This window comes from Hypomesus transpacificus, chromosome 4 (genome assembly GCF_021917145.1).
Source record: "Hypomesus transpacificus isolate Combined female chromosome 4, fHypTra1, whole genome shotgun sequence".
In the NCBI taxonomy this organism is placed as follows: domain Eukaryota; kingdom Metazoa; phylum Chordata; class Actinopteri; order Osmeriformes; family Osmeridae; genus Hypomesus; species Hypomesus transpacificus.
Window position 1 is genome coordinate 8,425,969 of NC_061063.1, and position 17,243 is coordinate 8,443,211.

General features: G+C 47.4%; 2 protein-coding genes across 3 annotated transcripts in view; both read left to right on the forward strand.

Moving 5' to 3' along the window:
• Positions 1-418: 418 nt before the first annotated feature.
• yrk (Yes-related kinase) lies at positions 419-12,803 on the forward strand. Of its 2 annotated transcripts, none has more exons than XM_047018923.1 (15): positions 419-542; positions 788-1,036; positions 3,810-3,924; positions 5,487-5,530; positions 5,763-6,008; positions 6,735-6,837; positions 6,920-7,018; positions 7,256-7,359; positions 7,804-7,953; positions 9,462-9,617; positions 10,048-10,227; positions 10,397-10,473; positions 10,984-11,137; positions 11,290-11,421; positions 11,704-12,803. In XM_047018923.1, the coding sequence occupies exons 5-15, from the start codon at positions 5,786-5,788 to the stop codon at positions 11,910-11,912; spliced, it is 1,587 nt and encodes a 528-aa protein (XP_046874879.1). In that variant the 5' UTR covers positions 419-542; positions 788-1,036; positions 3,810-3,924; positions 5,487-5,530; positions 5,763-5,785; the 3' UTR covers positions 11,913-12,803. The 2 variants fall into 2 exon arrangements, with proteins under 2 accessions (XP_046874879.1, XP_046874878.1); XM_047018922.1 differs by lacking the exon at positions 9,462-9,617 and adding an exon at positions 8,766-8,930 and having other exon boundaries at positions 432-542.
• Positions 12,804-13,351: 548 nt separating this feature from the next.
• The window catches only part of ahdc1 (AT hook, DNA binding motif, containing 1), an 11,650-nt gene continuing 7,758 nt past the window's right edge, over positions 13,352-17,243 (forward strand). Inside the window, exon 1 of the mRNA XM_047019840.1 lies at positions 13,352-13,883. The gene's annotated coding sequence lies outside the window, so the exon portion shown is untranslated. The remainder of the gene's footprint in view (positions 13,884-17,243) is intronic.

Below are 17,243 nucleotides of genomic sequence, written 5' to 3' on the forward strand. Positions count from 1 at the left end.
AGTCATGCCACGCATCGCTGTCGCTTAAGCCTAATATGTATGCCGATTGACTGTAATTACAGATACCTTCCACCAGGTGGTAACAAGAACGCGCTGCTTCCAGGTGTCCAGGCATTGTACACTTGCATACCACTTGAATACATTGCAGATGGTAAAATTGGGTAGGCTAGGTGGCGTAGCACGGCTACCGAGGGAATGTGCTTAATACGCTTTACTTCCCTTTTGATTAGCTAGATTGCTAGATTTTCAAAATCAAACGCGGAAGTGTCAAACGTAATGTCTAAAATCTTAGATTTCTGAACAATTGTGTTTTTCGAAAAATTATTTTTATTGTTAACTAAATCAAATTCATTACCTTAACTTATCTTAACGCAATTTACTTTAAATATGTACAATTTCCTCCTTTCATTGAAGTATTCGCTGATTAGACAGTATGATGTTCTCTTTGGGTGCGCGGATATCACACCATAAAGCTACACCTTCCTGTTGAACTAACACCTCTGATACTTATACATTTCACGCTGTTGAAATTCAGAATGGAAGTAAGTAATTTACAGTGGGCCTACGTTTCAGCAGCGTGAAATTACATTATTCTCCGGGGTGGAAACTAAGAATTATTTAAGGGTGGTGGAAATTGACTGTGCCAATCTACTGCCCATTGTACAGGCACCAAGCGTCACGTGATTATTTGACAAAACCGCAAATTGTGAAGTTACTCCTTTCCGGAGAATGGTCATGTCTAAGTCTAGGGAAGTTTTCGTCTTTTATTTGTTGTATGGCTTTTCAGGTGTAGGCTGAATAAGAGGACACTGGCATAAGAGGCGTTCCTTGGGTGGAAGTCTGCGCACGGAATCCTGCCCTTCCGGACAGAGCGCGCGCATTCACATCTCTGCCCGCAGGAGCGCTCAGCTGTCTGGTGCGACAAGTCACCGGCCACCGTCCAAACTAGTCCTGTTCTCTGCCAGGTGTTGATTTTGTTGTCCGCCAAGTCTGTCTAACGGGTCTGAGCAACGGGTGACCCGTTACACGCTACTTGGTAAGTCATGCTATATGTGAATAATCAAAAAATACAAAGGTTTAAGTCTAAGCGTCTTCAGTTGTTGCCTGTATATGTTCTGGATAAGACCGTCTGCTAAATGATTGAATGTAAATGTATAACTAATTATATTGAGTGCCAGATTAAACAGCCACGAAATATAGGCCTATTAAATGACAAAAAAAGTACTAAAGGCTCAATAGGCTGTTTAAGGAACTAGGTTTTCTTTTAATATTTTTATTATAATTTTAGGTGGCTGACTTGGTGTGTCCAGTTCAAATCCAGTCAAATTAAAAGGGATTACGTTGTGTTGCGTTTGGGATGTTCAGAATCTGATGTACTACCTAAACTAACTGTATGAGGTTCTCCTGGAATAACAACTCGCCGCCTCGCAGTGGTGCTTATTGGAAAAGCAGCATGTTGTCTGATACCCCATAACCCTCATTCTTATTTGTACGTATAGGGCCTACTGTTTGTCACACTAAGCCACCAGTTTGCAAACCGTGTTTGTTTGCATTTGTCTGATATTGGGCAACTTTGTGGATCCCACAGTTGTTCAATTAAGGGAAGTTTTAACATGGCTGTGAAATCTTGCGAGAAAACTAGCTTGCATATGCAAAGACACTGCATAACTTCCTCTCTGGTCATACAGTTCGCACAAATGTTATTTGGAAATCATTGGCTATTGACTAGTGTTTTTGTTAAATTACTAACAATACTCCTACTGTGCTGTATGGTGTGGGAATCTCTATACCATTTAGAGTAGTGGTTGCTGCTGTGGTTTATGGTCATTTAGAGTTATGAACAGTGTCGTTCCTGGTCAGAACCCTTGGAAGCACAATGGTTCTCTATGCAATCTTGCTAGTAATGACATTCTGAGCTCCAAGACAGTCAACAAGTTTGTGTGAAATAGGTGGATTGTGAAAGGGGGATATGGGTAGGCAGTGGGAATGATTTAGGATTCCGAAAAAGAGACCAAGATGTGATTATAGGCTATCCAAGGCCGGGCTTCATCACTTCCTGTTTCTTCACGAGGTCACTTCCTGGCTTTAGCCTCTGGGCTATGCAGGAAGGAAGTAGGAGTGGTTTTGCTGGGGGGCTGTAAACCCTGCTTTCCCACCAAGAACCACTAAGAGGACTACCTACTGCCCCAGCACGTACCAATATGAATCGAGTGTTCAGCAACAATGGCACAGGGCAGTGGAAATAGGGGGAGAAACAATCCGTTCTTCACTTTCCCTCCCCTATCTCTCTTCCCCTCTTCATTTGACAAGATTAAGTCATTAATTAATCCACTCATCCAGTGGCTGAGAGAGACATATTCTGAAGTATTGTATCGTAATCAATCCCCCCCCCCCCCCCCCCCCCCCCCAAAGGGGATGTGATGACGCAATGTGGAGGAAACAGGACGTCCCTGAGCCCAAAACACCTGACTTCCCCACGTACACTTTTCCATCACCCCCCCCCCCCCCCCGTTATCCTCCCCCTATCACTCTCTCTCTCGCTGTCGCCATCTCTGTCTGTACACCCCTTTGCATTCCTTTATCCTCATCTTTCACCCGTGTGTGTGTGTGTGTGTCCGTCGGCTCAGTGACAGCTCACTTCCCAGTGTCCTATCACTCATGCTCCACTCACACACAGCATCCTGTGGGCTTTCCTGCTTTCCAGGGGGAGGGAGGGAGGGATAAAATGGTGGGAGGGAGGGGAAAAGGTGAGAAAGGAAAATTGCACTGTAAATCCGTAGGATGCAAATACAGTAACTCTAACTGTGAACTTTGTGTGTGTGTGTGTCTGCATCTACATCTACGTGTGTCACATGTTGAGAATTCCCCACTGGGAACTGCTTATCAGTAGTTCATTGGGCAGGAAAGGGTGTGTCTGTGAATTTGATGTTTGTGAGTGTGATGAATCAGGGTGAGGCGCATGTTTTCCTTCTGTGTTGACATGTTATGTTTACAGTCATCTTGGTCTCTGGGTTTATATGTCAGGGCTGCTGAACGTGTACTGGGTCTTACATGTAAGGACCTTTGCAAACCCAAAGAAGATCAAACTGGAGAACTCTTTTATTTCTGTCAACCAGCATGTTGACGCATGGTGATACAATCAGAATACCACCACAGCTAGGGCCTTGCTGGTTGGTTGCTGTTAGGCTAGCCTGTTCGCAGTGAACCCACTCGGAGGAATGTAAAGTCAAGCGCCCCTGTTTGTGTCATTGGTATTACATCTGCAGAAACAATGGACATTTCCATAGTTGTGTTTGAAGAACAAACTGTCTTTTGATGGAAACAGAATAAGGCTAGTTATGCACTTCCTCAAATAAGCGTGAGATTGTTGTTAGCTCTAGAATGTCTAGCTCTAGAATGTCTACTTGGAGGGATTTATTGTAATAATTGTGTTTCACTGATGTTACACCAGAGGTTTGTTCAGGGGGTGTGTATATATATATATATATATATATATATATATATATATATATATATATATATATATATATTTGTGTGTGTGTGTGTGTGGTGCGTGCACCCAAATGTGTCTCTGTGGTATGGCTGGGTTTGAGAACTGAAATGAAGTTTCCAATTATATATCTATTATTTTCGCCCCATTTCTATGATCTATACATATGTATATATTTAGACTTCTGCGAACACACGTAAGAATATAAAGAAAAGACATACACACACACACACACAGACCACACAAGTTCACACAGGTTCACACAGGTTCACCTTGGGTGGAAGGACTGCATGTCTTATCTTCTGTGACAACATAACAGGTCTCCAAGCCTGGTGCATCTACACCCCTGCTCCTCCTGCTACACCTGGGTTCTACCCACATCTTCACTGAGAGGAAGGACGAATCCAGTCGAGAGTCTACGGTTCTTTAGAGAGGTAAAGCAAACAGAACATGTTTCATCAGACGTGAGTTCCATTCGTCCACAAAGCCACCATTTTGAGTTTGCGCTTGTTTAACCCACAGCTCCTTCAGCTCCACAATTCCCTCCGCAGCTACAGGAAGTCAACAACTGGGAGGATTTGTTTGTAAATGATATCAGAGTTTTGGGACAAAGAGAGAGTGTGTGTGGGGTGGGGGGATAGGACAGAGAGAAAGAGAGAGAGGATGGAGAGAGAGAAAGAGAAAATATGATCAACAGGAACCTATGGAGAACAATGACCAGAGGGCCGGCTGCACATTCGCTTGCTGCTTGTGTGGGGTGTCTCTGTGTGTGTGCGTGTGTGTTATCAAAATATTTCCCTGTTTTGGCTGTAACGGGCGGCTTGGTAATGTGGAGAAGACAATGCAATTTGTTACGTTAACTGTAACATTCAACATTTATGAAATCAGAATCTCTTCTGAAATGATCTGCAGACATTTTAACTGTTCTACCCATAACCTCGAACACCCAGGAGCGCGCCAGAGAGAGAGAGATCCCAGTGTACATTTTGAGTGTGCTGTTTAATATACATTTCAGAATAGAATAGTGATAAAGGTGACAATAGTGATGCCCTCTTTCCCAGCACTAACACACAGGGTGTACAGAGGGAATGGTGTTTCAGATGGTGTGTGTTTGTGAAGGGACTCTGTCCTCAGTGTCCAGGAAAAGGGGAAGGGGGGGAAGGGGCGGAGCCATCAGTGGGTTGGACAGGAAACCCTTACAGGGCCGACTTCCTGTGGCTCTCCTGATGGTGGGCCAGATTGTGTGTGTGTGTTTGGAGTGGGGCGTGGAGAAAGTATTAGTGTATTTTACTGTGAACTAAGCAGTGACCATTGAACTTATATACTTATATCGTGTGTGTGTGTGTTGTGTTTCTCAGTGACAGCATTCAGTCGCTAAGTAAAGTTACCTTCTTCACACACACACACACACACACCTCTAAGTCATGGTTATTGGGGATAACTGTTTTCAGTGAACTTTAAAGCTACAGTATGGTTAGGTAATGAGTGAAATGGTATGTTAATGAGCTACAGTCACTTAGTGTCAGGGTCTTGACATTTACTGTTGAGTTGCAGGCCCTTCACACCCACCCACCCACCCCCACACACACTGGTAGAGCCGCCTTAACCATAGTATACTTAGCTACCCCCTCTCCTGTCCTCTTGTCTGGAGGGGAAGTGGCTAACCTAAATGTAACCTCCTATTTCTCTGTTTCTTTCTGTTTCTCACTTACTGCTTACTGTCTTTCTCACTGCCCTGCTCTCTCTCTTTCTCACTGTCTCTCTCTCTCTCTCTCTCTCTCTCTCTCTCTCTCTCTCTCACTACCGTGCTCTGTCTCTGTCTCTCTCCCTCTCCCTCTGCTCTCACTACTCTGCTCTCTCTTTCACTACCCTGCTCTCTCTCTGTCTCTCTCCCTCTCCATCTGCTCTCACTCACCTCTGACCGATGCCTTCCTGCGTTGTGTTGTTCTCCCCTGTCCGTTCCCTCCTCTGCATCTTTCCTTTCTCTCCTGTCCAGCTGCCATGGTCCCAGACAGATGATTTGACCAAGGAAGATTTCAGGTGAGAAACTCTGACCTACTTATTCTTCACAGCTGAAGCTTAAATATGTCTTTTTCAGTGTGATAATATTCTCCCCATCTTCCACACAAGTAATTCAAGTAAATGTAGTTACATAAGTATTCTATTTCCACTGCTTACAATCACTCCTCACTGCATTTTGGTTAGCAAGTCCAAGCTTAATTACTCTTTTTTGAGTCAGTGTCTAAAATGAGATCTCCGGCTGTCTCCATAGCGACCGTCTCCCAGCCGGTTATTATGGGGTGTGTCCACTGCAAACAGAAAAAGGCAGCCAAAGCGGCGTCTGTTGCCGAGGTTGCAGATCCATTTCCTGGCAACGTCGACGGGGGCGTGTCCACTGTCTTGACCCCTCCCCGTTACTGCCCTGACCCCACCCAGACCATCCCTGACTTCAACAAGCCGTTTGGCACTGCTCTTTTCCCTAGCACCCACACACAGCCTCGTGCCGGAGGAATCACAGGTGGGTGTGTGTCTGGTGGGCCTGAGGGCTCACCTCCAAACCTTCACTCTTCTTTAATAGGTTTCTCTATCAGTAATGAGTTGGGCTGGGCTGCTGCTAGGACGCAAACTGACGTGTGTGTGTACAGGTGGAGGTGCTTCAAGGCTGTAAACTGATGTGTGTGTGTGTGTACAGGTGGAGGTGCTTCAAGGCTGTAAACTGATGTGTGTGTGTGTGTACAGGTGGAGGTGCTTCAAGGCTGTAAACTGATGTGTGTGTGTGTGTACAGGTGGAGGTGCTTCAAGGCTGTAAACTGACGTGTGTGTGTGTACAGGTGGAGGTGCTTTAAGGCTGTAAACTGATGTGTGTGTGTGTGTACAGGTGGAGGTGCTTCAAGGCTGTACACTGATGTGTGTGTGTGTGTACAGGTGGAGGTGCTTCAAGGCTGTAAACTGATGTGTGTGTGTGTACAGGTGGAGGTGCTTCAAGGCTGTAAACTGATGTGTGTGTGTGTTCAGGTGGAGGTGCTTCAAGGCTGTAAACTGACGTGTGTATGTGTACAGGTGGAGGTGCTTCAAGGCTGTAAACTGATGTGTGTGTGTGTACAGGTGGAGGTGCTTCAAGGCTGTAAACTGATGTGTGTGTGTGTTCAGGTGGAGGTGCTTCAAGGCTGTAAACTGATGTGTGTGTGTGTTCAGGTGGAGGTGCTTCAAGGCTGTAATCTGACGTGTGTGTGTGTGTTTGCAGGTGGAGGGGTCACTCTCTTCATAGCTCTCTATGACTACGATGCTCGCACCGAAGATGACCTCACCTTCCAGAAAGGAGAGAAGTTCCACATAATCAACAACACGTGAGTTACACACACACCCACACACACACACACAAACAAACGCATTGTTAACTGTGCTGACCGTGTGTTTGACCCCTGCCAGAGAGGGAGACTGGTGGGAGGCTAGGTCGTTGGACACAGGGAACTCTGGCTACATCCCCAGCAACTATGTAGCCCCTGTGGACTCTATACAGGCTGAAGAGTGAGTAGACACACACACACACACGCATACGTGCAATCACTGATACACAGAAACACAGACAAACACACCAAGACGCGTACACACACGCACACACACACACACGCACACACACACACACACACACAATGTTTAATCAGGCAGACGTGTGTCTGAATTAGTACCGAGGCGATGTGTGTGTTGTGTAGTGAGGTGTGTGTGTGGTGTGGTGATGTGTGTGTGTCGTGACGGTGGTGACAGGTGGTATTTTGGGAAGATGGGGAGGAAGGATGCAGAGAGACAGCTGCTGGGACAGGGGAACCCCAGAGGAACCTTCCTCATACGAGAGAGTGAGACGACCAAGGGTGAGAGAACACACACACACACATACACACACACACACATACACACACACACGTGTATATGGATGATATCTCTGTCTATCACAAGGGGAAGTTCCTCATTCTCTCTAGATATGTCTCTCCCTGCTGAGTATGCTTAAAACTTCCTTTCTCTCTCTATCTTTCTCTCTCTATCTTTCTCTCTGTCTTTCTCTTTATCTTTCTCTATCTTTCTCTCTCTTTCTCTCTATCTTTCTCTCTCTTTCTCTCTCTTTCTCTCTCTCTCTTTCTCTCTCTCTCTCTCTCTCTCTCTCTCTCTCTCTCTCTCTCTCTTCTCTCTTTCTCTCTTTCTCTCTCTTTCTTTCTCTTTCTCTTTCTTTATCTTTGTTTCTCAATTTTTCTCTCTCTATCTTTCTCTCTTTTTCTTTCTCGCTCTCCTTCTCTCCTCATCCTGTGTTGTTCTTCCAGGGGCCTACTCTCTGTCCATCCGTGACTGGGATGAGAGCAAGGGGGATCACGTAAAGCATTATAAGATCCGCAAGCTGGATAATGGCGGATATTATATCACCACGCGGACACAGTTTGACACAGTGCAAGAACTGGTTGAGCATTACACAGGTAAGACACACACACACACAAACACATATTCTTTTACAGTGCCTGATAACACTTGCACAATTTTCAAATGACCAAATGCAAATGAAATGTAACATGGTTCGGTAAATACTCTTAATCTGTAGGATTTAACTTTCCCTTTATTCTCTGGGCGAAGAAGACTAACAGTATCAATTCACTCATTATTGAAGTAACTGAAGGGAATGTTTAACAGCTAAAGAGCAGCTTTGTGTCTACTGAACAGGGGCTGGTTTTGTAACCTCTTCCTTCTTTGTCTTTAAGCCTATCTGCCCTCTGCAGGACACTTTTAGGATAGCAGCCCCTCTGCAGTGTCTCTCCCTCTTGGTGTGTGTATGTGTTGCGTGCGTGCATGCGTGTGTGCATGTGTGTGTCGGTAACTCCTACTATTAATAACCGCTGAAGCTTCTAGTGTTTAAAATTGGATGATTTGTGTGCTTAAAATGTGTATGTAAACAATCCATTATTCGTATAAATTATAAAACCATTTTCAACGTGGCATTTCATGTGTGTGGGTGTCTGTGCTGCTTCTGAGACCCTGAGAATTTGTTGTTGCTTTATTCGTTTGCTGAGTTTGTGGCTTGTTTACAACTGTGTTAATTTAGTGACTCCGTCGCTTGTCTTTCCAGCTTCAATATATCTTTTGTCTGTTTGAAACTTTGTTTTTTTGCGGGTCCGTTTGTGCTGCTCTGGTTTTCTCTCTTTCTCTCTGCTCCTTTTCTCCCTGTTTCCATCTGCTCTCTCTTTCTCTCTCTATTTCTTTCTCTCTTTTCCTTTTCTACTTCTTCATGTCTCAGAGAGAGCTGCAGGGCTGTGTTGTCGTCTGATTGGCAGCTGTAGGCGGGGCATGCCCAAGCTAGCCGACCTATCAGTGAAGACTAAGGATGTGTGGGAGATTCCCCGCGAGTCCCTGCAGCTCATTAAGAAGCTGGGAAACGGCCAGTTTGGAGAAGTGTGGATGGGTAGGAACCACTGCCCAGAGCGGCAGCGTGGCAGAGGGGACAGGGACAGGAGACGCACACCTGGATGATTGCTCACGTCATGTGTAGGGTTGTGGATGCTTTTGGTGTTTGATTGACGTACTGGATCCAGGTGGGGTGTCCGGTCCCGCCCCCCTCTGTCCTTGCATGTGCATGCCTCATCTCATCTACCTCTCCCCCCCCCCTCCTCCTCCCCTCCTCCTCCCCTCCTCCTCCCCTCCTCCTCCCCTCCTCCCCTCCTCCTCCCCCTCCTCCCCCTCCTCCTCTCCTCCTCCCCTCCTCCTCCTCCCCTCCTCCTCCCCTCCCCTCTACACTCCTCCCCCCCCTCTGCTCCATTTCTCTCTCCTTCCTCCCACTAACCCTTTTTTTTCACCAACTCACTTCGCCCTTCCACTCCCTCTCCTCCCTTTCTCTCCTCTCCAACTTCTCTCCACCACGCTCCCTTTCCCTATCTCCCCCTCCAACCTCCCCTACCACCTCCCCCTCCCCCCCCATCCCCCCCTTCTCTCGTAGGCAGTAATGACGGGCTGTGTTACTACCTCACCCAAGCCTGTCTCAACTCCACCCCCCTCACCAACGGTCTGGGGCGGGACGCTTGGGAGGTTTCCCGGGAAACGCTGTCCCTCCACAAGAAGCTGGGGCAGGGCTGCTTTGGAGACGTCTGGATGGGTGAGAGAGACCGCAGCCGCGGCTGTGTCCTGAGGGGTTGTCGTGTGTCCAGTGTCCCCCGGGGGGGTTGTGGCGTCCCAGACTCAGGCAGCCCACTGGCCTGGTGGCTTCTGTTTGTGCGTCCGGTCCAGGAGTACGGCAGGCTCGTCACTCGAACTGTGTGTGGAGATTGGAGCCCCCTACAGTCTGTTGCTGTAACCCCGCGGTGCCCTCTCTCCCCCTCTGCCCCTCTGCCCCCAACCTCCCCCTGTGTTTCCTTCATGCATGCCCTCCATCACCACTGTAATAGTATGTCTGTGTCTGTTTCTTTGTTTATCTGGCTGTGTAAATGTCTGCATGAACATGCTAACTGTGTGTGTGTGCGTGTGTGTGTCTCTCCGTGTGTGTGTGTGCGTGTGTGTGTCTCTCTGTGTTTGTGTGTGTGTGCCAGGCATGTGGAACGGCACCACCAAGGTGGCGGTGAAGACCCTGAAGCCGGGCACCATGTCTCCTGAAGCCTTCCTGGAGGAGGCCCAGATCATGAAGAGACTCCGACATGACAAGCTGGTGCAGCTGTACGCTGTGGTGTCTGAGGAGCCCATCTACATCATCACCGAGTTCATGAGCCAGGGTAAGGAGCATGCACGCACACACATGCACACACACACATGCACACGCACACACGCACACATGCACACGCACACACACATGCAGATGCACACACACACACATGCAGATGCACACACACACATCAGAATGTACACTTTCTCAATGCTGATGTCTTCCTGCTGGTTGTGTAGGCAGTCTGTTGGACTTCCTTAAGGATGGAGAAGGGACCAGTATCAAACTGCCTCAACTGGTGGACATGGCTGCACAGGTAGGAACCACATCTTTCACACACACACATTACATTTACATTACATTTAGTCATTTAGCAGACGCTCTTATTCAGAGCGACTTACTTAGCGTAGGGTGAAGTGCCTTGCAACGTCATTTTGGCACGGCCAGGAATCGAACTTGCAACTTTCAGATTACTAGCCCGATTCCCTAACGGCTCAGCCACCTGAATCCATACAATCCTAAACATTTACATTTATGCATTTAGCAGACGCTTTTATCCAAAGCGACATCCAAGAGAGAGCTTTACAAAAGAGCATAGGTCATTGATCATAACAACGAGGTAGTCCCAAACATTGCAAGCAGCCAAAACATGAAGCAAACATTATGAAAGAACTAAACAAATGCCAAAAGGGAAGACCCATAAGAGCATGCAGTTATACAAGTTAAAAATTAAAACAACATGAGCCACAAAAAAGTGCGGGACTAAACACACTCCCTCACACACTCTGAGCCCTCAGTCTGCGTGTGTGTGTGTGCGTGTGTGTAGATTGCTGCAGGGATGGCATACATAGAGAGGATGAACTACATCCATCGTGATTTGCGAGCGGCGAACATTCTGGTTGGGGAAAATCTGGTGTGCAAGATCGCTGACTTTGGTCTGGCCCGTCTCATTGAGGACAACGAGTACACCGCCAGGCAAGGTAAGAGATCCAACTCACAGTGTGAGTGTGCGTGTGTGTTCAAATTGGTCTGAAAGTGTGTGTGTGTGTTATGGGGCCGTGCATGGGCTATTCGGGTATGAGTGTTCGGACTGATCCATACCATTGTGATTGGCTGTTGCAATGGTTTCTAGGGGCCAAGTTCCCAATCAAATGGACCGCCCCCGAGGCGGCGTTGTACGGACGCTTCACCATCAAGAGCGACGTGTGGAGTTTTGGCATCCTGCTGACTGAGCTCATCACCAAGGGCCGCGTCCCATACCCAGGTACTCACACCCTTTCCTGTCTCCTTCCCTGTTCCCTTCTCTCTCTCCTTCCCTGTTCCCTTCTATCTCTCCCTGCCTGTTCCCTTCTCTCTCTCCCTGCATTTTTCCGTCTCTCTCTCCTTCCCTGTCTCCTTCTCTCAGAGTACCTCAGATGACAGGTTCTTTTCCTCCGGTCCTCACCGTTAGTCGACCCTCCTCTTCCCCTCCCGTTGCCATCCACCCACCCGCCCATCCACCCACCCACCCTCCCTTCATCCCCCCCTCTGTGTGTCCCTCTCCCAGGGATGAACAACCGGGAGGTCCTGGAGCAGGTGGAGCGCGGCTACAGGATGCCGTGTGCCGTGGGCTGTCCCGCCTCCCTCCATGAGCTCATGGTGCAGTGCTGGAGGAAGGAGGCTGACGAGAGGCACACCTTTGAGTACCTGCAGGGCTTCCTGGAGGATTACTTCACGGCTACTGAACCCCAGTACCAGCCAGGGGAGAACCTGTGACCACACACACACAAACACATAAACAGTTACATGCAGATGGACACACACACACACACACACACACAGTGTCTTATGCATAAACCGTTTCATGCAAATGCACACACACATACGCGCACACATTGTCACACTCATCAACCATTCCATGCAGATCTACATACACAGAGAAACACACTATGTTTATATATAACAAAGATATATGACAGGCTTTTTTGGTTCACTCCTGTCAGAGGTCAGGCCAGATTAATCAAATATGAGCCGTGGTGTCTGGGCTCTAATAGTCAGGCCTGGAGGAGCTGTAATTATACTGATGTCAGTATTTGCCTTGACGCTTTCATCTATAATCATGACAACAAGGACACATACAGCACAAGAGCAAGATAGGGTGCACTGTGGGTAAGAGTTGTGTGTCACAACAGTACTGATCCCGGGTCAAATGTATGCTCACCTCTGAACTAATAATCTTTTCAGACTTCATAGGTTAGAAGCTGATCACAGATCTGTGTCTAAACCTCTAGCAGAATATCTGGGATCAGGGAAAAGTATAGAACTGATGCCAGTATGCCTAAATGCTTTATTCAGGATAGGTGATCAAATGCATTTCCACAAGTTCCTTTTTTACTCTGTAACCAAACTTTGAAGGATGGAATGATCTTGATGTTTAGTATAACTATCCCTGTCTTGTTTTAATTTAATGCCAGTATATTTTTCTCTTAGCTAACATATACACAGCTTTAAACCAATGGGAGGGCAAGTTGTGGGGTCACACCGATGCTCATAGGTGAAAGGTCAAAGGGTCAGTAGAGAAAAGGATGTTCTGAGTGTTTTGAATGTTGTCTGTATGTCTTGTTTTTGTAGCTGTGGAATAAAGCTCAATACCTTATTATCTTCGGAGCCTGTTCAGTGCATTGTCTGATTTTTGCACACACACACACACACACACGCACACGCACGCGCACGCACACGCACACACACACACACACGCACACGCACACACACTTTCTTGGTCTCCTAGTCAGCCTGGTAAAGCTAGTTTTCTGTGGCACTGCTGAGATGGTGATAATAAGCTGCATTTTTCCTTTCATCTGATGGATGACTAAGAGATGGATATTTTGGGGGGATGGTCACTGACAGACTGTTAGGCAGACTGACTGCCTGGTTGACTAATTTGACTGACTTATCTGGCTGTCTGGTTCTGGCTAATGGACTGATTTAGAGGGAGCCAGTCAGGAAAACGCTCCGTTATTCGAGTCTGTAGTTTTTTTTCTCGATAATTGTATAATGATGGTAATCTCTCTCCTCAACACGACGGCATTGCGTAACCCAGACAACCACTGCTGTTGGATAAAAGAACTACATTTCCCAGAAATTGAAGGCAGAAAGTGTGACCAGCTACGGATCCCCGGATGGGACTGACAGCCAGGCACGTCTGAAGAGGAACGGAGACCAACCGCACGGTATAGAGGTGGAATTGCGGAGAGGGAGAGAAACGGGCGCAGATTCGGTCATTCCTTCCCTCTGACTCTTGTGCTCCCGCATCCACGGGTCGCCCCGTGCTTGCCACGAAACCAGACCGCGGGGGTTGAGCAGCGTTCGGGTGCACTTTGAAGGGGGCAAGGACAGTGAACGCCCCCGTTCCCCTTTCTCTCGATTTCTTCAGTTTTTGTATTCCCCTCTTAGGGTGCAGATGTTTATGTGAAGCAGCTTTTTTGGAATGTAGCGTTTTACGGTGCTGGCTGCACACAGACAGAAAAGCGCAAGGGAAAAGGAGGCAACGTTGGAAACGGGAGGAATATATCCTCCTTCCCTGGCGGACTTCAGATGAACGGAACATGCTGTGCGCAAGAGGCGGCAGCCGTGATACTAACGGCTCCGTGACCCCAGCTAGGAGACGAGTGAAACACCGAAAGCCGCGCGAGCAGCCAGCCCCGCCACCGCTGCAGCAGCGCGAGCCCGAGCCTGCCGCCTCTCCCGGTGAGTGCGCATGTAGTGTCTGTTTACAGAACCCTGTATTTGCATAGCTTATGGCTGACCGTTCTACTGTCGCCAAATTCGCGTGGCACCGCTGGCTGCATTTTCTATTAAAGGAATTTATCTTAACCTCGTCGGTGCCGTTAACTGGGCGCTGCGTGTGGCTTGCACTGGGTCATTGACACACTGCTGTCCATGCATATTGAGGTGCGCTCCTATAATTTGGGATAGTAGCCACACTGCCAGACACACACATAAGTGCATTGTTTGTTTACGCATTAGTGATCCGGTTTCCATCCTATGTTAGAGTTCGTGTTTGGATGCGATTTTAGTTATTTGTAAAAGAGGCTAAGATGTCTACCCACAGACAGAGAAAGATTCCCCGGCCCATTACTGTGAATCGAACGGTCTGTGAATCGCCCGCAATTTACCTACAAGCTCAACCAACAGTCTGGCTTCTTTGCTGCTGTGGTGCGAACCACGGGCGCGCTCTGACAGATGTTTACTGTTATTAACGAAAAACGGAGAGACGGAAGAATACGCATCGCCCCATCACTCATATAGCGCCACTTAACCTGAAGCCATACCTCGGTAACCAAGCAATCCTGACGCGCTTATCAAGTATTGGCACGGGCCGGTGCGTTCAGAGTGTGACGCCCACGTACCGAGACGCCGTGCTCATGGTAGTGATTATCACCTCTTGTCTGAAAGAGAGAGAGAGGGGGGTGAGAGAGAGGGAGACGAGGGGGAGGTGGGGTACAGAGGGAGACAGGGGAGACAAGATAGATAATGTTGGGGAGATGGGGGAGTTGAATAGAGAGCCTTGGGCAAATTGTGACAGTTGTCTTCTTTACTGCCATATTGATTTGGAGAGCTCGTGCACATGTTGATGGTAATGGTAAGTAGAGAGGTCATCCTTTGTACCTGTGGGTGATGTGTGTGTGTGTTTGTGTGTTCATAGCAGGACTGCATACATTTCACATAAAGGGACATGTTAAATGAACAGGCTTTATACATTTTTTTACTCGCTTGTTTTGACTGAAATGGAATTGATTGAACTGACCCCAGGCATGTAGCTGTGTGGGTCTTGGTTAGTCCTGTTTGTGTGTGTATGTGTTTGGTTGGCGGGATGGGGGGTGGGTGGGTGGGTGGGGGGGGGGGGGGGGGGGGGGTTGGGGGTTGGGGAGAGTGGGCAAAGACTTATTGTGTTGCTTACTTGTGTTAGTGATGATGGTTGGCATAGCAACGGCCTTGTAGCTCTGCTAATGTATCTTTCTGTCCTCAGACCGGGTCACTCGGCCCACCTTACACACCGGATCTTAGCCGTGGTATTGCTTGTGTGTGTGTCTGTGTGTGTTTGGTGTTGCGAGTACTTCTATTGTGTGTCTCTAAGTTGAACTGCAGTATGTCTGTGCGTGTACCTGCGTATGTCTGCAGTGTAAGAAGAAGACTGCGGTGTGTGTGTGTGTGTTTGTGTCAGGCTGCACTGTCACACAGATACACTCTGCCGATATGACAGCCACAGCTCAACCAATCATCTGTCTCTTTTTTCAGCCTATCAGCCGGTCTGGCTGCTGTGGCAAGACTTCCTCTTTATAGAGGTCGCCATGGAGATGAGGCTGACACACTGGGTACACTGGACGCACACACACACAAATACACACACACACATACACACACACATACACACACACACATAGAAGGACATCAGGCATTGAAACACATTCATTCTGTGGGGAAACGATTGTTCTGAACAAGCCAAGTTTCTGATAGAACAACTTCCACATTGAAGGTCATGAGTGAAGACCCAGAGCTATGGTTCCAGCCCTGGTTTATGTCCCACCATGGGTTCCACCGTTCTGGAGTTCTAGGGCTGCATAATCTTCAGTGTTTTCAGGAGGAGAGAACTTCAAGGTTTAAATGTTCATCCAGACCAGAGTGACCCGAGGAAAAAATAGATCCAGTCTCTCTTAACTGAAAGCGCAAATTTGTCGGAACCTTTGTCTGAACCTTTGTCTGAACCTTTGTCTGATCGCGTCTGTACTAATGCATTTTATAACGAGGTGCAATTTGCAGAATCATCAGTGTTGAAGCCTACCAACAGTTCTTTGCATGCATAGTGACTCAGTGGCGACTGGTCATTAGGGGCAGGTGGGGCAGTGCCCCACCTGTTATCAACAGAAAGAACTGCAACAAAATTATGTTATTTTTAATTTCTCGAACATTTTTATTTTCGTTTACTTCGAATAATTTACTATCTATGAATATAGCGTCTTCCTAAATTGTTTCGTTTCATTCGTTTGTGTTAAGATTTTATTTCATGTTCATTGGTCCCTGCCTTGTTGCTTCAGACTGCGTTCTGCCTATTCGAGTTTAGCATAGGCTAATCGTGAAGGTGGGGCTCTGGTGGGGCTAGCCCCTCTCTCACAATGCAATGTACATTGGACGTGGGAAAGTATTAATACGCATGCTCAGAATGTAATGTAATGTAAAGTAGATCACACAAATTTGATGCTAGTGGGGCTGAGAGCCAGTTGCCCCACCACAGCGTCATTTTGTATTTCAGACCTGATTGGCTATCTGTCTTTCTGGCGCCAACATTAGTCGGCAAAAAGGAGAGCGTGGTGGGGCTAGCCCCTCTCACAATGCATTGGAGGTGCCAAAGTAGTAATACGCATGCTCAGAATGTAATGTAATGTAATGTGGATCACACAAATGTTATGCCAAGTGGGGCTGAGAGCCGGTTGCCCCAATATAGCGTCATTTTGTTTTTCAGCCCTGATTGGCTGCTTGTCGCCAACATTAGTCGGCAAGAAGAGCGAGGAGATGTAGCTAGATTGTCTTAGCTAGCTTGTTAGCTTCACAAACGCCAGATAACTTGAGAAAATGAATAAAGTGGATGTCATACTTGAGCACCGGTTGTATACCCTTATATACCCTATAAACCCTTAATTTGGAGGAGAAAGTTAAAGTAAAGCAGCTTAAGTGGTGCCCATCAGCCACGATACTGTCATCGCTCAAACTGCTGGTAAAAGTAACCGCAGATTTAACCTGGAGTGGTTTTTGAAGAGTGGCTAACGGTTAGTCTAGTTAGCATACAAAAGAAGGCACCTTTCTCTTCAAGTGAGCGCTCAGCCTTGGTGAGTGAAAGCATATTTTATCATCCTGCCTTTGTTGTGCTGGTCTGTGCATTGGTCATATTATGGGGCTGGATCGATAGATAAAGATGGTGACGTGTCAGTGTGACCATGCTTATCTGGTTGTTGTCATAGAATGGATCTGTATCCCTAAAAAGTTGTATTTCTGCCTCGTTGTGGCCTTCCTGTTGTGTTAAACTCATTGCTGTTTGCGCATGGCCCTGTA

What these genes read in the sequence shown, in the direction of transcription:
- yrk (XM_047018922.1), top strand. Translation starts at nt 5,786, where the DNA reads ATGGGGTGTGTCCACTGCAAACAGAAAAAGGCAGCCAAAGCGGCGTCT. An exon ending in TCGTGCCGGAGGAATCACAG is followed by an intron (nt 6,009 to 6,734) that starts GTGGGTGTGTGT and finishes GTGTGTTTGCAG; the next exon opens with GTGGAGGGGTCACTCTCTTC. An exon ending in CACCGAGTTCATGAGCCAGG is followed by an intron (nt 10,228 to 10,396) that starts GTAAGGAGCATG and finishes CTGGTTGTGTAG; the next exon opens with GCAGTCTGTTGGACTTCCTT.